We start from the raw sequence: 12,508 nt of genomic DNA, 5'->3' as shown, positions 1-12,508 counted from the left end.
GTAGAAGACCAGACAGACAGACAGACAGACAGACAGACAGACAGACAGACAGACAGGCAGGCAGACAGACAGACAGACAGACAGACAGACAGACAGACAGACAGACAGGCAGGCAGGCAGGCAGGCAGGCAGACAGACAGACAGACAGACAGACAGACAGACAGACAGGTCCCTCCTCCAAAAAAACTCTAATTGGTCAGTTCTGGGGGGTGGAGTATTGATGTTGTCAAACGTGTGGTCTGGGGACCACCAGGGGTCCTTGATGGGGTTCCAGGTGGTCCCCCAGCTAAATGATTGATAGTTAATAGGAACTAAACCAAATGGACCCTGACACACAGGTTTTAACACTGAGGATTTCATGGATGGGGGGGGGGGGGGGGGGGGGGTCACTATTAACAGTTTGCTAAAGGTTTCAGAGGTATACACAGTTATACAATAATGCTAAAAGGATAATGGAGGTTTTGAAGGAGGGAGAGGAGTCACACTTTATGATGTCTGGTGGTATACACCATTGGTTCTCAAAGTGGGGTCCGGGGACCCCCAGGGGTCCTTGAGGGAGTTCCAGGGGGTCCCCAGCTAAATGATAGATTAGGCACCAAATGGACCCTTATGGGTCTGTAACTCTGAGGGTGTACAAATAGAACCAAATGGACCCTAACGGCTCCATTTGGTCCCATTTGTACTCCCTCAGAGTTAAATTGACATAGATTTTACAATATAAATTGCAGGTACATGTCGCACTCTATGTAGTTAGACAGGTACATGTCTCACTCTATGTAGTTAGACAGGTACACGTCTCACTCTATGTAGTTAGACAGGTACATGTCTCACTCTATGTACTTAGACAGGTACATGTCTCACTCTATGTAGTTAGACAGGTACATGTCTCACTCTATGTAGTTAGACAGGTACATGTCTCACTCTATGTAGTTAGACAGGTACATGTCTCACTCTATGTAGTTAGACAGGTACATGTCTCACTCTATGTAGTTAGACAGGTACATGTCTCACTCCATGTAGTTAGACAGGTACATGTCTCACTCTATGTAGTTAGACAGGTACATGTCTCACTCTATGTAGTTAGACAGGTACATGTCTCACTCTATGTAGTTAGACAGGTACATGTCTCACTCTATGTAGTTAGACAGGTACATGTCTCACTCCATGTAGTTAGACAGGTACATGTCTCACTCTATGTAGTTAGACAGGTACATGTCTCACTCTATGTAGTTAGACAGGTACATGTCTCACTCTATGTAGTTAGACAGGTACACGTCTCACTCCATGTAGTTAGACAGGTACATGTCTCACTCCATGTAGTTAGACAGGTACACGTCTCACTCCATGTAGTTAGACAGGTACATGTCTCACTCTATGTAGTTAGACAGGTACACGTCTCACTCCATGTAGTTAGACAGGTACATGTCTCACTCTATGTAGTTAGACAGGTACATGGTCCCTTGAGGAAAACCAGGCCTGATAAAGTAGAAGTTGATTAGGAGTGTTAATTGGCTGACAAAGGGGGAGCCCTCGAAACAGTCTGGGTCAGCCAGGGTCAGTTAGGGTCAGTCAGGGTCAGTCAGGGTCAGTCAGGGTCAGCCAGGGTCAGATTTAAACAAGACAGCAAAGTGAGATGTTGCAAAACCTCTTTATTGTTCTGCTGTTGTTCATCTTTCAATCACCTTCAGTCTATAACCATCACAGACACACGTTATAGATCTACTGCGTTCCAACAGTGGCACGTTGAAATAATAAATGCCTTTAATTGTAGAAAATATATAAAACAAACTGCCTACGAAAAATAGAAAAGGAAACGGTATACGTTGTAAACACACAGCAGTAGCGTTGAATGAAAGCAGCATAGAAGTACTGTGATAGAATAAACACCTTTACAATGTAAAGCATGTAAAGTAACTAATACTGCAGTGGCGTTTTGTATGAATGTATAAAAAGATGAAAACAAATAGTGTAAGTGTTTGAAAAAGGCCAACTACACCCTGGCAAGAAAACTAAACTAAACAAAACATAATCTCTCTCTATGCCTGTACTGTATATAATTGATGAGTTTAATGCAGCTCTGTATCTTTATTTAAACCATCTATGGTACAGGCTCTAAAAGTGTCTGTGCCAAAACAGCGCGTGCAGGGTAACATTTTATTGTGAAAATCAGCTGTTTCCGCTCAAACAACGTCACTTATGTAACTTAACACAGCACGCGGGTGAACGCTTTACATTGTCAGATGCTTTTAATTTGAAGGTTGAATGAACCTGGACCACTGAATGTACCGCTATTGTTGAAGGCCGCTTTCTTGTGTTAAAAAAAATGCAAGTAAAAAATAAAGCACTTATAAATTGAGTGACTGTCTGTAGGCTATGTACTGCACGTAAGCACAGGCAACGGGGTGGACAACGGGTTCATTATTTGACGGGCGGGGCGGGTCTGGTTTGTGTTTTGATATGATCACAGGTCTGTCTACGGATCTGATTATTGACAGTGATTAATATCAGTGATATGAAGCTAAAAAAAAGCATTAGGCTACTATAGAATATGTGGGGAGCAAACATGTCCACACGTTCTACCTCAGTCATTCACAAAACGTGAATATAAGATGATTTTAACCCATTAAGACCTGAGGCAGCGTCTAAAAAAAATCAAAATCCTAACAATTTTTCGGAAAAAAATATAAAAACATATTTTTCACGATTTTTCAAAAATAGCAGATATACAAGCTCATAGCGCGGCACTCGGTGCCGCGCTATGAGCTTGTATATCTGCTATTTTTGAATAGCCAATGAAATCTAAAGTGACACAGATGCGTTCCAGGTATCAATGGGTTAAAATGCAGGCTGCTTCAGAACATTTCAACCATAATGGCATCATTTATTTTATCATCTGAATTAGTTTTGGAACAATTACACATTGTGAGGGAAACCTACGTGGGAAGGTATTATTACACTGACATGGCTTCTACTTATATGTAATTGTCCTATTCTTAGTGCAAAGTCAATAGGAGTCAATTTAATGTTCACTCCATCCAAATTCATTCGTCAAAAGTGATTCCATCTCCTATTTAGTGCATTGACTCATTTTGGAAAAGGGCAAAAAAACACCTGAAGCGAGTGTGAAAACTTCGAGGACATTTCACAAGCATGGCATCAAAAACGAACGAGTGTGTGTGAGATGTGAACCCGCCTACTTTAGGCACGTGTCTTACATAATGAATGTTGAAATAAAGAATAATGCAGGAATAATGCTCACTCAAAGAGGGAAACACTGCGTCAGACTTTAGGCAATGTTTTTAGGCGAGTCTAAAAAGCAAGAATCACTTTCTGACTTTTATCAAGTCAAATTGGTTAATATAGCGTCACAATGATTTGAACGACTTTAACCATACTTTAGAGCAACACTTCGTGCCGTGCTATGAGCTTGCAGATCTGCTATTTTTTAAATATTGTGCAAATGTGTGCAAATCTTTGATTATACATATATATATTTTAAAGCGAAACATTTCAACTCTAATCTTTGCTTCTGGAGGACCCTGGCACAACATATTTTTGAGATGGGGGTCCGCAGCCGAATACATAATATTTGGGGGTCCTTGACATGAAAACGTTTGAGAACGTGAACATGACAACTGCGTCGGTTGTAAACTAGCTTTGTCCTGGGTGTCAGATATACAGTATAGGACCTTAATGTGTCTCTACCTCTTCATCAGTGTTGGACAAGTTACTAGTTACTCATTACTCCTTTAAAAGAGTAATATTATATTAAGCGTTGACTAGTTACATTACAAGTTGTTGTATTATATTACTTTCACCCTTGTAATTACGTCATCATTTTGCGAGAGAGCACATACTTAAACACAACAGATATACAACATATAATGCGTGTTGATTGCTTGTAGATCCGCATTTGACAACCTCCTACTATGGAGTATAATATTATAGGCTTCATGTAATCTAATTTGGTGGAATTGTGTTCATTGTAACTTAGTATCTCAAAGTTACTTGGATTAATAACAGTAATATTACTGTTTTGGCAACACTGCTAGTTAATGGGGAAAGTAATAATATTACAGTAATATATTAGTAAGTATAGCTGCTTCCCAATACTACTCTTTCTAACAGTACAGTAAACTTCAGTCACAACTAAAAGCATTGAAACATTAAAAACATTCAAAACAAATCCTTCATTAAAACATTAACACACTGTCAGAGCCAGGCTCTTCAAACCTGTCTGTCATTGGTGATCATAGTGATGATGCTTTTAATACCACTGGTTGTCAATATGGGGTCAGGGGAACCAAATGGACCCTTACAGGTCTGTAACTCTGAGAGTGTACAAATGGAACCAAATGGACCCTTACAGGTCTGTAACTGAGAATTAAATGAACACTGATGATTTTACAGTGTAGGCTGGGTTTCAATCTACAATTTAGCCATTTTTATCCAGAGTGACTTACAGTAATCAAGGTAAACGTATACATAGAATGTAGAGAGACAGTGTAGTGTCTCAGTAAACTATAGGATCATAGAATGTAGAGAGACAGTGTAGTGTCTCAGTAAACTATAGGATCATAGAATGTAGAGACAGTGTAGTGTCTCAGTAAACTAGGATCACAGGTAAACCAAGAACATGTAGCATCAGTCTAAACATAATGATCATAATCTGTACATTGACAGTTTGTCACTATAGAAACTATAGGATGCCATGGTCAACAAATGAACCCGGCATCTGTCAACATAACATGATATCTAAATGACATTTAAACCTTTGCATAAGACAGCAGGGTGGTCTAGGCTACGGGCTGAGGCTGAATGATAACCCATTGTACTCTCTCAAGACAAAACCCCAAAATCTCTGCTCACTCACTCACTCACTCACTCACTCACTCACTCACACTCAGTCCTCCAGCTTGACCCGGAAATAGTTTTGTCCCGATTGGTAATTTGCTTTTTGAAGGAGACAAGTGGAGGAGTGGAGTGTGATCTCCGAGTGCGCTTGGAGCGGCTTTCAGCGAGTAAAAATAAAGTGTAGGCTCGGCAGAGTTTCGTGTCTCCTGGCGGAAGACTTCCGCATCACGTGTACACGTTTTTACACGTTTTTTTTTTTCCTTCTCCCGTGACGTATACATGATTCTCCTCCACACACACACACACACACTGCCTGAAACCTGAAACCATCACGGAAACACCGGCAGGTCAGGATTCTATAGGTTTGCGCATCCAGGCGCTTCATTCACTATTTCAGGAATAAGTGGCTTTGCACACCAACAATGTTACCTATAAAGATAACAATGTTACCTATAAAGATAACAATGTTACCTATAAAGATAACAATGTTACCTATAAAGATAACAATGTTACCTATAAAGATAACAATGTTACCTATAAAGATAACAATGTTACCTATAAAGATAACAATGTTACCTACAGTATAAAGATAACAATGTTACCTACAAAGATAACAATGTTACCTATAAAGATAACAATGTTACCTACAAAGATAACAATGTTACCTATAAAGATAACAATGTTACCTACAAAGATAACAATGTTACCTATAAAGATAACAATGTTCTTCACTCTTCTATTCTAAATCTGCATATTATTCTATGCATGTATATTTTCATCTGTTGGTTGTGTTCCAGCTGTGTGAAACATCATGAATGAAGAGGCAGAAATGATGCTGGGACAGCATTCCCATCCTATGAGGCCCAGTGGTGTAACTAAGTACATCAAGTACGCTTTTGAGGATTTTTTTACTTTACTGGAGTATTTCCCATTTTCAATACTTTTACTTCTACTCCATTACATCTCGGAGGCAAATATTATACTGTTACTCCACTACAATTATTTGACGGCTTTAGTTACTAGTTACTTTGTAGATTTTGATTATTATTACAAAACATACATTAACCACTTCAGCGCTATATACATTTTAGACCATTTGAAAATAGCAGATCTACAAGCTCACAATGCGTCGCGACGCGACGCATTGTGAGCTTGTAGATCTGCTATTTTCAAAATATGTTTATACATGTTGAACTTGTGAAATGGGACATTCTGCATAACGAGTACTTTTACTTTTGGTACGTTGAGTATATTTTGATGCCGACGCTTTTGTACTTTTTACACCTGTGATGAGGCCGACCCGGTGGATTTACTCCTTCCTCCAAACCTGAGCCTCTCCTCCTCGCTGGGGGCGGGGCTAAGGCGTGAGTGAGTGAGTGAGTGAGTAACTTTATATGGAACTAGAAAATGTGCTCCTCTGAGCACAGGTCTCCGCCAGTACTGTTCCTGATTAATCCTGTCTTAAGTGTTACTTGATTAATCCTGTCTTAAGTGTTACTCCGCCATTTCTCAGCCATTTCGTGATTACTCCTGTCTTACCTCACTTTGAAAGAGACACAGACTCTTTCAAAGTGACACATCTATTTATAGGCCGCTATACGTCATGCGTCTCACTAGCCAATCAGAGCACACTCTTTCAACGTATTGTCACGTGTCACGTGAGGCTTGACCAATGTTAGCTTGGCCGAGGGGGGGGGGGACGGAAAGTGAAAACATAGTCTCCTGGCGGAGACAATTAGGCATCAGAGTCACTGACCTGTAAGGGTCCATGAAGGTGGACCCACTGGGGGGTCCGTCTCCCCCAGACCCCCCCATGCTGACAACCAGTGTCTTATCCTATAGTGATATATGTGTGCGTGTGTGTGTGTGAATATACATTAATATGCAACAATACTAGCAGAGAGCGGTGAATGCAGGGCAGGCTGCCACAGTGCTGTGGAGAGAGGGGAGGGCAAGGCATCAGCGTGAGTCGCAGAGTGATGACGTCACCACTCTGCTCGGAATGATGACATCATCGTCATCATCATGGCGGTGTGGGCGTCGGCTTCATACGTACGTTACTGGTTATCTTCATCTTTCAGATCAAACCTGAGGAGAGGAGGAGATATGATATTAAACACACCGTCTGTCAAACTATTAAAGGAGAATTTCGCCCGACAGTATTGTTATCTTTATTATGACCTTATGACATCCTAGGATACGAGTGGTACAGAAATTCCATAACGGATCTGCGTGGCATCTGCATCATGTCTATATTATGCATAGGTTCCAAGTAATACATCGTTTCACATTTTTCTGTTTTATATATATATGTGTTGACAAATGTTGGGCACATATATATTTTATTTGAGGTTTGCCACTGTTGTAATTGATTTTGGCATGAAGAATAAAGCATTCTAAAGACATACGCACTTTGCTCCCTGGTAAGACTTGAAAACGGGCGCACCTCACGCTCAAAACACAGACCAAAAAACATGAATGGATCTGACTGCTAGTGTAGGAATTGTCTTAAATGCCGCTAAGATCAAAATATGGTCGTAAATTGCTTAGTGAATCGATACCAATGTCACTAGACAAAAACAATGTATATCCAAACATTTTCCAAAACATTTGATTAATTCCAAACCTTTTCCAGAACAGTTTGTCTAATTTCTAAATATTTCAAGGAACTTCATGACCGTATCAAGGACCCCCATATTGTGATGTGTGTTTGGCCTCGGGCCCCCGTTTGAAAAGACCCCCATGAGATGAAGATTTATGCCGTTACAATTTATTATGAAACTATTCCAGATGTTGTACAGATTGTACCAAAATCTAACAGACAGAGTCAGTGTGTGTGTGTTAAATTAAACAGACAGAGTCAGTGTATGTGTGTTAAATCTAACAGACAGTGTCAGTGTCTGTGTGTAAAAGTGTCTCAACTCACCACTCTGTAACACCTGACCGCAGATCTATCTGAGACAGTTCTATCTGCACCTACAAGTTACAATATAAAACACAATACATTTCAATGATATTATACAGCTCTATCTGCACCTACATGTTATAATTAAGCAACATTACACGAGAGGGTGTGTTTTACCGTCATTATTGGCACGCCAGTGATGCGGTCAGGAACGAGGCGGAGCCGAGTTCCGCAAGCATCACTGAAGCGCCAATAATGTAGGTAAAACACACCCTCTTGTGTAATATTGCGATTATACGACAGTTACCAACAAAACACATCCAAATGTATTCATATTGTGGGGCGATTCATAATAAAAATGTTTGACTATTATCCGTTTCCATGTAAAGACAAGAGTTTATTTGACTGAGACATTAAATAGTCCCTGAAGCCGCGCTCTGAGGCACAAACACCATTTTTTCATTTGCAAGAAAGATGAATGAGATATACAGTAATAAACTCATTACATGTCAGTGTGTACAGACCTGTCCAATGACGTCGCGGCTCCTGAAGGAGGCGGAGCTGTTCTTCACAGACACACTGAGGTTCCTGTAGCAGGCGTCCTCCAGAGACAGCCTGAACTCGAACCTGTGGTTGAAAAAATGAGTCATTTAAACGTCAACGGGCGTACGGAACGTACGCCTGATGCTGCCGTGAAATCACACCGTCGCTCTATTGATATATCAGTGTTATATATATATACAGTATATCAGTGTTATATATATTATATATATAGTATATCAGTTACTTTTCATTGTACTCTGGGTTGACGTCTCTTTTCTTCACAGATGTCTTCTTCTTGGTCGCCTTGCTTTTGTCTGGCAGCAGCATGAGAGACACGTAGCTGTCTACTCCATCTTTACCCTGAGAGGGTAGACCCCTACGCACGCACGCATGCACGCACGCACGCACACACACACACACACACACACACACACACACACACACACACACACACACACACACACACACACACACACACACACACACACACACACACACACACACACACACACACACACACACACGTTTGTATTACTATACTTGTGAGGACATCAACGCTTTAGGACAGCCATTTTATGAAAGTCATTTAAAATATCTATATTATTTTGCCATTTTTAACCGTAAGCCTAAAGCCGAAAAACAGCTGATCTATAAGCTCACAACGCGTCGCGCTGCGACGCGTTGTGAGCTTATAGATCAGCTGTTTTTCGGTGCATGACACTGGCGCGCAACTAAGTATAAATCATGTTTATAACTCTAATTCCAATCCCTAAACCTAAACTCTAAATGTCTAATCCTAACCTGAATGTTTTTCTGATTGTAAACTCTCTAAAAAAAATGTTTTAACTATAAAACAACCATTTGTCTTGTGAGGACCAGGAGAACGGTCCTCACAATGTAGATTTCTTCAAATTCTACTATACTTGGTCCTCGCAAGTATAGTAATACACACACACACACACACACACACACACACACACACACACACACACACACACACACACACACACACACACACACACACACACACACACACACACACACACACCTTGATAAATCCACCATGAGGACACTGGCATCAGCATTAGTCCAATGCCATGTTGATGACACCTGCCTAACATGGTATAGTGGCACATCTTAAAAAAAAAAAAGACAAACTACAGACGGCCCAAAATAAATGAATGAGGGTATAGTCCTTTTATCTCTCCACAAGAAGCCACATGGGCCAAAACCAGTTTAAAGAATTAAATTGGCTCCCCGTAGAAGACAGAATAAAACAACTGAGACTTATAATGGTCTATAACATTTTAACACATCGGGTGCCAAACACGGTCTGAACCGTGAGTTTACATAGTGGCGGTTCGGTGCCGAACACGGTCTGAACCGTGAGTTTACATAGTGGCGGTTCGGTGCCGAACACGGTCTGAACCGTGAGTTTACATAGTGGCGGTTCGGTGCCGAACACGGTCTGAACCGTGAGTTTAGTCTTTTTGTTTTTTTTTGTTTTTCTCCGCGCGGGCGGGGCTAGAGCAGCTCTGGGAGCACCCATTGTAATCCTGCGAAGGAAGTGCCAGATCGCTCACCGGAAACACATTTTTTTCCCCCATCCGCTTCCTGTCTATTTCCTACTTTGAAACGCCTATATCTCCGAATCTGTTTCCTGTGGGGAAAACCGGTCATGCGCGATGCGCGATCCCCCCCCCGTTGTAACCCGCCAGGGTAATGTTATGGTTCCAGGCAGTAGCCAGGCTCATGGGACAACATGAATCGATGCTTTTTTTTGCGTGGATTTGCTTGTAACGCAAGCGGAAGCTTTAAACAGCAAAGCGCAGTCAATGGGGAGAATGCTGGCACCCACGGTAAGTTGTTATGAAAAAAATGCTGGCACCCGATGTGTTAAAAGACCAATGTCCAAATTATTTTAAAAGTTATTTTCAGAGCGTAGGGCCACTGTAGCAGATCTTAAACCACCAAAATTAAAAAACAAGGTAGGAAAAAGCTCATTCCAATACACAGGGGCGGAGGAGTGGAATAAAATCCCACACAAAATAAAATGTGCACAGTCACTAAACAGTTTTAAAAAGACGTTGAAACATTGGCTGATGGGCAAGTTAAATTAGAGTCAGGGACCCCTGTTGGTCTGCATTGGTCTTTTGTTGTTTGTTGTATGACTGGTATTGGAGGTGATAAATTTAATGTTCTATTTATTTATTTATTGTATTGGTTATTGAAGAATGTCTATGTCTATTTTAGTTAAGGTAAAATGGCAAATGTGTTGATAGTTATAAACCATGATGTCATCATTTATGTGGGACCTCAACGGAAATAAGTCCTTTTTGTGATATACTGATATATACTGTACTGTAATTTGTACCAGAAATGATCGAATAAAATCAGATCAAATCAAACACACACACACACACACACACACACACACACACACACACACACACACACACACACACACACACACACACACACACACACACACACACACACACACACACACACACACACACACACACACACTACAGTAACTATAACCTACAGTAACTATAACCTACAGTAACCTACTAAAGGTAGAGCAGGGTGTAAAGGTACCTCTTATCTCCGTATTTCAAACTTTTTTCTGCCGTTTTGAGCTTGTAGATCTGCTATTTTTGAATTGGAATCCTGATGTATACATGTTTTGCTATTTTTGAATTGGAAAACTGAAAAGTGTAATTTGTATGTAATTTCAAATGCATTTAGTTATACTCGTGTTAACTTTATGAACTTAAATACAAATACATTGGACATAAAAAAAGACAATATAATTGTAATACTAGTCATTAAGCTACTAATATAGACTGAAGTCATGATTCCTAACATGCAAACATGACCCGATTTAATAACAGCTGAACTCAATAATATATCACTATTCTGATATTAACCTGTGGGCCGCATTAAGCTAGCCTGGTAAACCCTCCCTCCGGAAATCTCATTTCCATTTGATTTCAGGAGTGAGTCTGGCCTGATCGCCCATTCTGCAATATTGGCTGTGGGCTGGAGTTGGGCGGGAGTAATACCGTTGACTGACAACCCCTTCAGCCAATGATCGTTTTTCCCCTTCAGTCAATCAGCAGTTCACCAGACTAATGTGACGCAACAGGACTTTTGAGATGGCCATTCCCAAAATAGGTTGCCTTATTCGGATAGATGTGTGTCACTGCCCGCCCCGGCCGGTTCTCTGAATTTTTATTTTTAAATATTCTCTGTCATGATTAATTGACCACATATATGAAGTTAAACAACTAAATTCTATCCAAACGATATCTTATAAGTAAATTCCGTGCCTCAAAATAGAAGTTTGAGAGCTTTTTGAAGTAAAAAAACAGCGGAGAAAATAGCGGACAGAAAAGATGGCTGCCGTTCGTGTTTTGTCGGCTGCATTCAGGCTGCACTCGGTGCCATTCGGGCTCACTCGAACTCGCCACCTGATTGGCCAACTGTCGCTGTCAATCACAGAACGATGTGCGACGACGCTGATAGGCTCGTCCGTTTGGTGCACACAGCCAATATTACAGAATGGGCGATCAGGCCAGACTCACTCCTGAAATCAAATGGAAATGAGATTTGTGGAGGGAGGGTTTACCAGGCTAGCATTAAGTGAAGGTGGGGGCCGCATGTGGCCCCCGGGCCGCCAGTTGCCCATGTATGGTATAGACAATGTTTTAACACTGGCAGTTAAAGAGTTAAAGAGTGTTTGTTATGTCGGCAGACCTGCAGCCATGGACAGTGATGACCAGCTGACCCTCCTCTGACCAATAGGAGACAGACAGCTTCACCTGTCCGTTGGCTGACCCACCACCAGAGGCAGCGCAGGGCAGAGAGTCTGTTCCCATCATCTCCACCATCTTGGAATCCAGAATCTGTTCAAAACACACATTATTCAAAACACACATTATTCAAAACACACATTATTCAAAACACACATTATTCAGAACCAGTGTTGGGCAGTAACGAATTAAAAATAATATATTACTGTAATATTATTACTTTCCCCAGTAACGAGTAAAGTAAGGTATTAGTCTGCCAAACCAGTAATATAATACCATATTACTCGGTCAAAAAAGGCCTCGTTACTCGTTACTGATGACGAGCGTCATTTTTTTCTCATTCATTCATTTAATGTACTCTCTCCGTCTCTCGTAGAGAAAAGTTGTA

General features: G+C 40.9%; 2 protein-coding genes and 1 long non-coding RNA gene across 3 annotated transcripts in view; 1 reads left to right on the top strand and 2 right to left on the bottom strand.

Moving 5' to 3' along the window:
• Positions 1 to 12,508, top strand: part of g0s2 (G0/G1 switch 2) — a 277,791-nt gene that overhangs the window by 91,292 nt on the left and 173,991 nt on the right. The gene's annotated exons all lie outside the window — the stretch shown is intronic.
• On the bottom strand, positions 3,402 to 5,939 carry LOC311049306. The gene is made up of 2 exons (XR_014601186.1): positions 5,562 to 5,939; positions 3,402 to 5,325 (listed from the first exon to the last, which is right to left on the bottom strand). It is a non-coding gene; the product is annotated as an uncharacterized lncRNA (long non-coding RNA).
• Positions 5,983 to 12,508, bottom strand: part of LOC311049303 (extended synaptotagmin-1-like) — a 123,972-nt gene continuing 117,446 nt past the window's right edge. The window contains exons 49-53 of the mRNA XM_084062850.1: positions 12,065 to 12,213; positions 8,547 to 8,678; positions 8,284 to 8,386; positions 7,781 to 7,830; positions 5,983 to 6,942 (exon numbers count right to left, since the gene is read on the bottom strand). Coding sequence (XP_083918976.1) covers positions 6,912 to 6,942; positions 7,781 to 7,830; positions 8,284 to 8,386; positions 8,547 to 8,678; positions 12,065 to 12,213 — 465 coding nt within the window. The 3' untranslated portion in view covers positions 5,983 to 6,911. The remainder of the gene's footprint in view (positions 6,943 to 7,780; positions 7,831 to 8,283; positions 8,387 to 8,546; positions 8,679 to 12,064; positions 12,214 to 12,508) is intronic.

This window comes from Gymnoscopelus microlampas (genome assembly GCF_963454915.1).
Source record: "Gymnoscopelus microlampas genome assembly, chromosome: 7".
NCBI lineage: Eukaryota > Metazoa > Chordata > Actinopteri > Myctophiformes > Myctophidae > Gymnoscopelus > Gymnoscopelus microlampas.
Note: the sequence above shows the minus strand (reverse complement) of the source record. Positions and strands in the feature narration are given on the sequence as shown.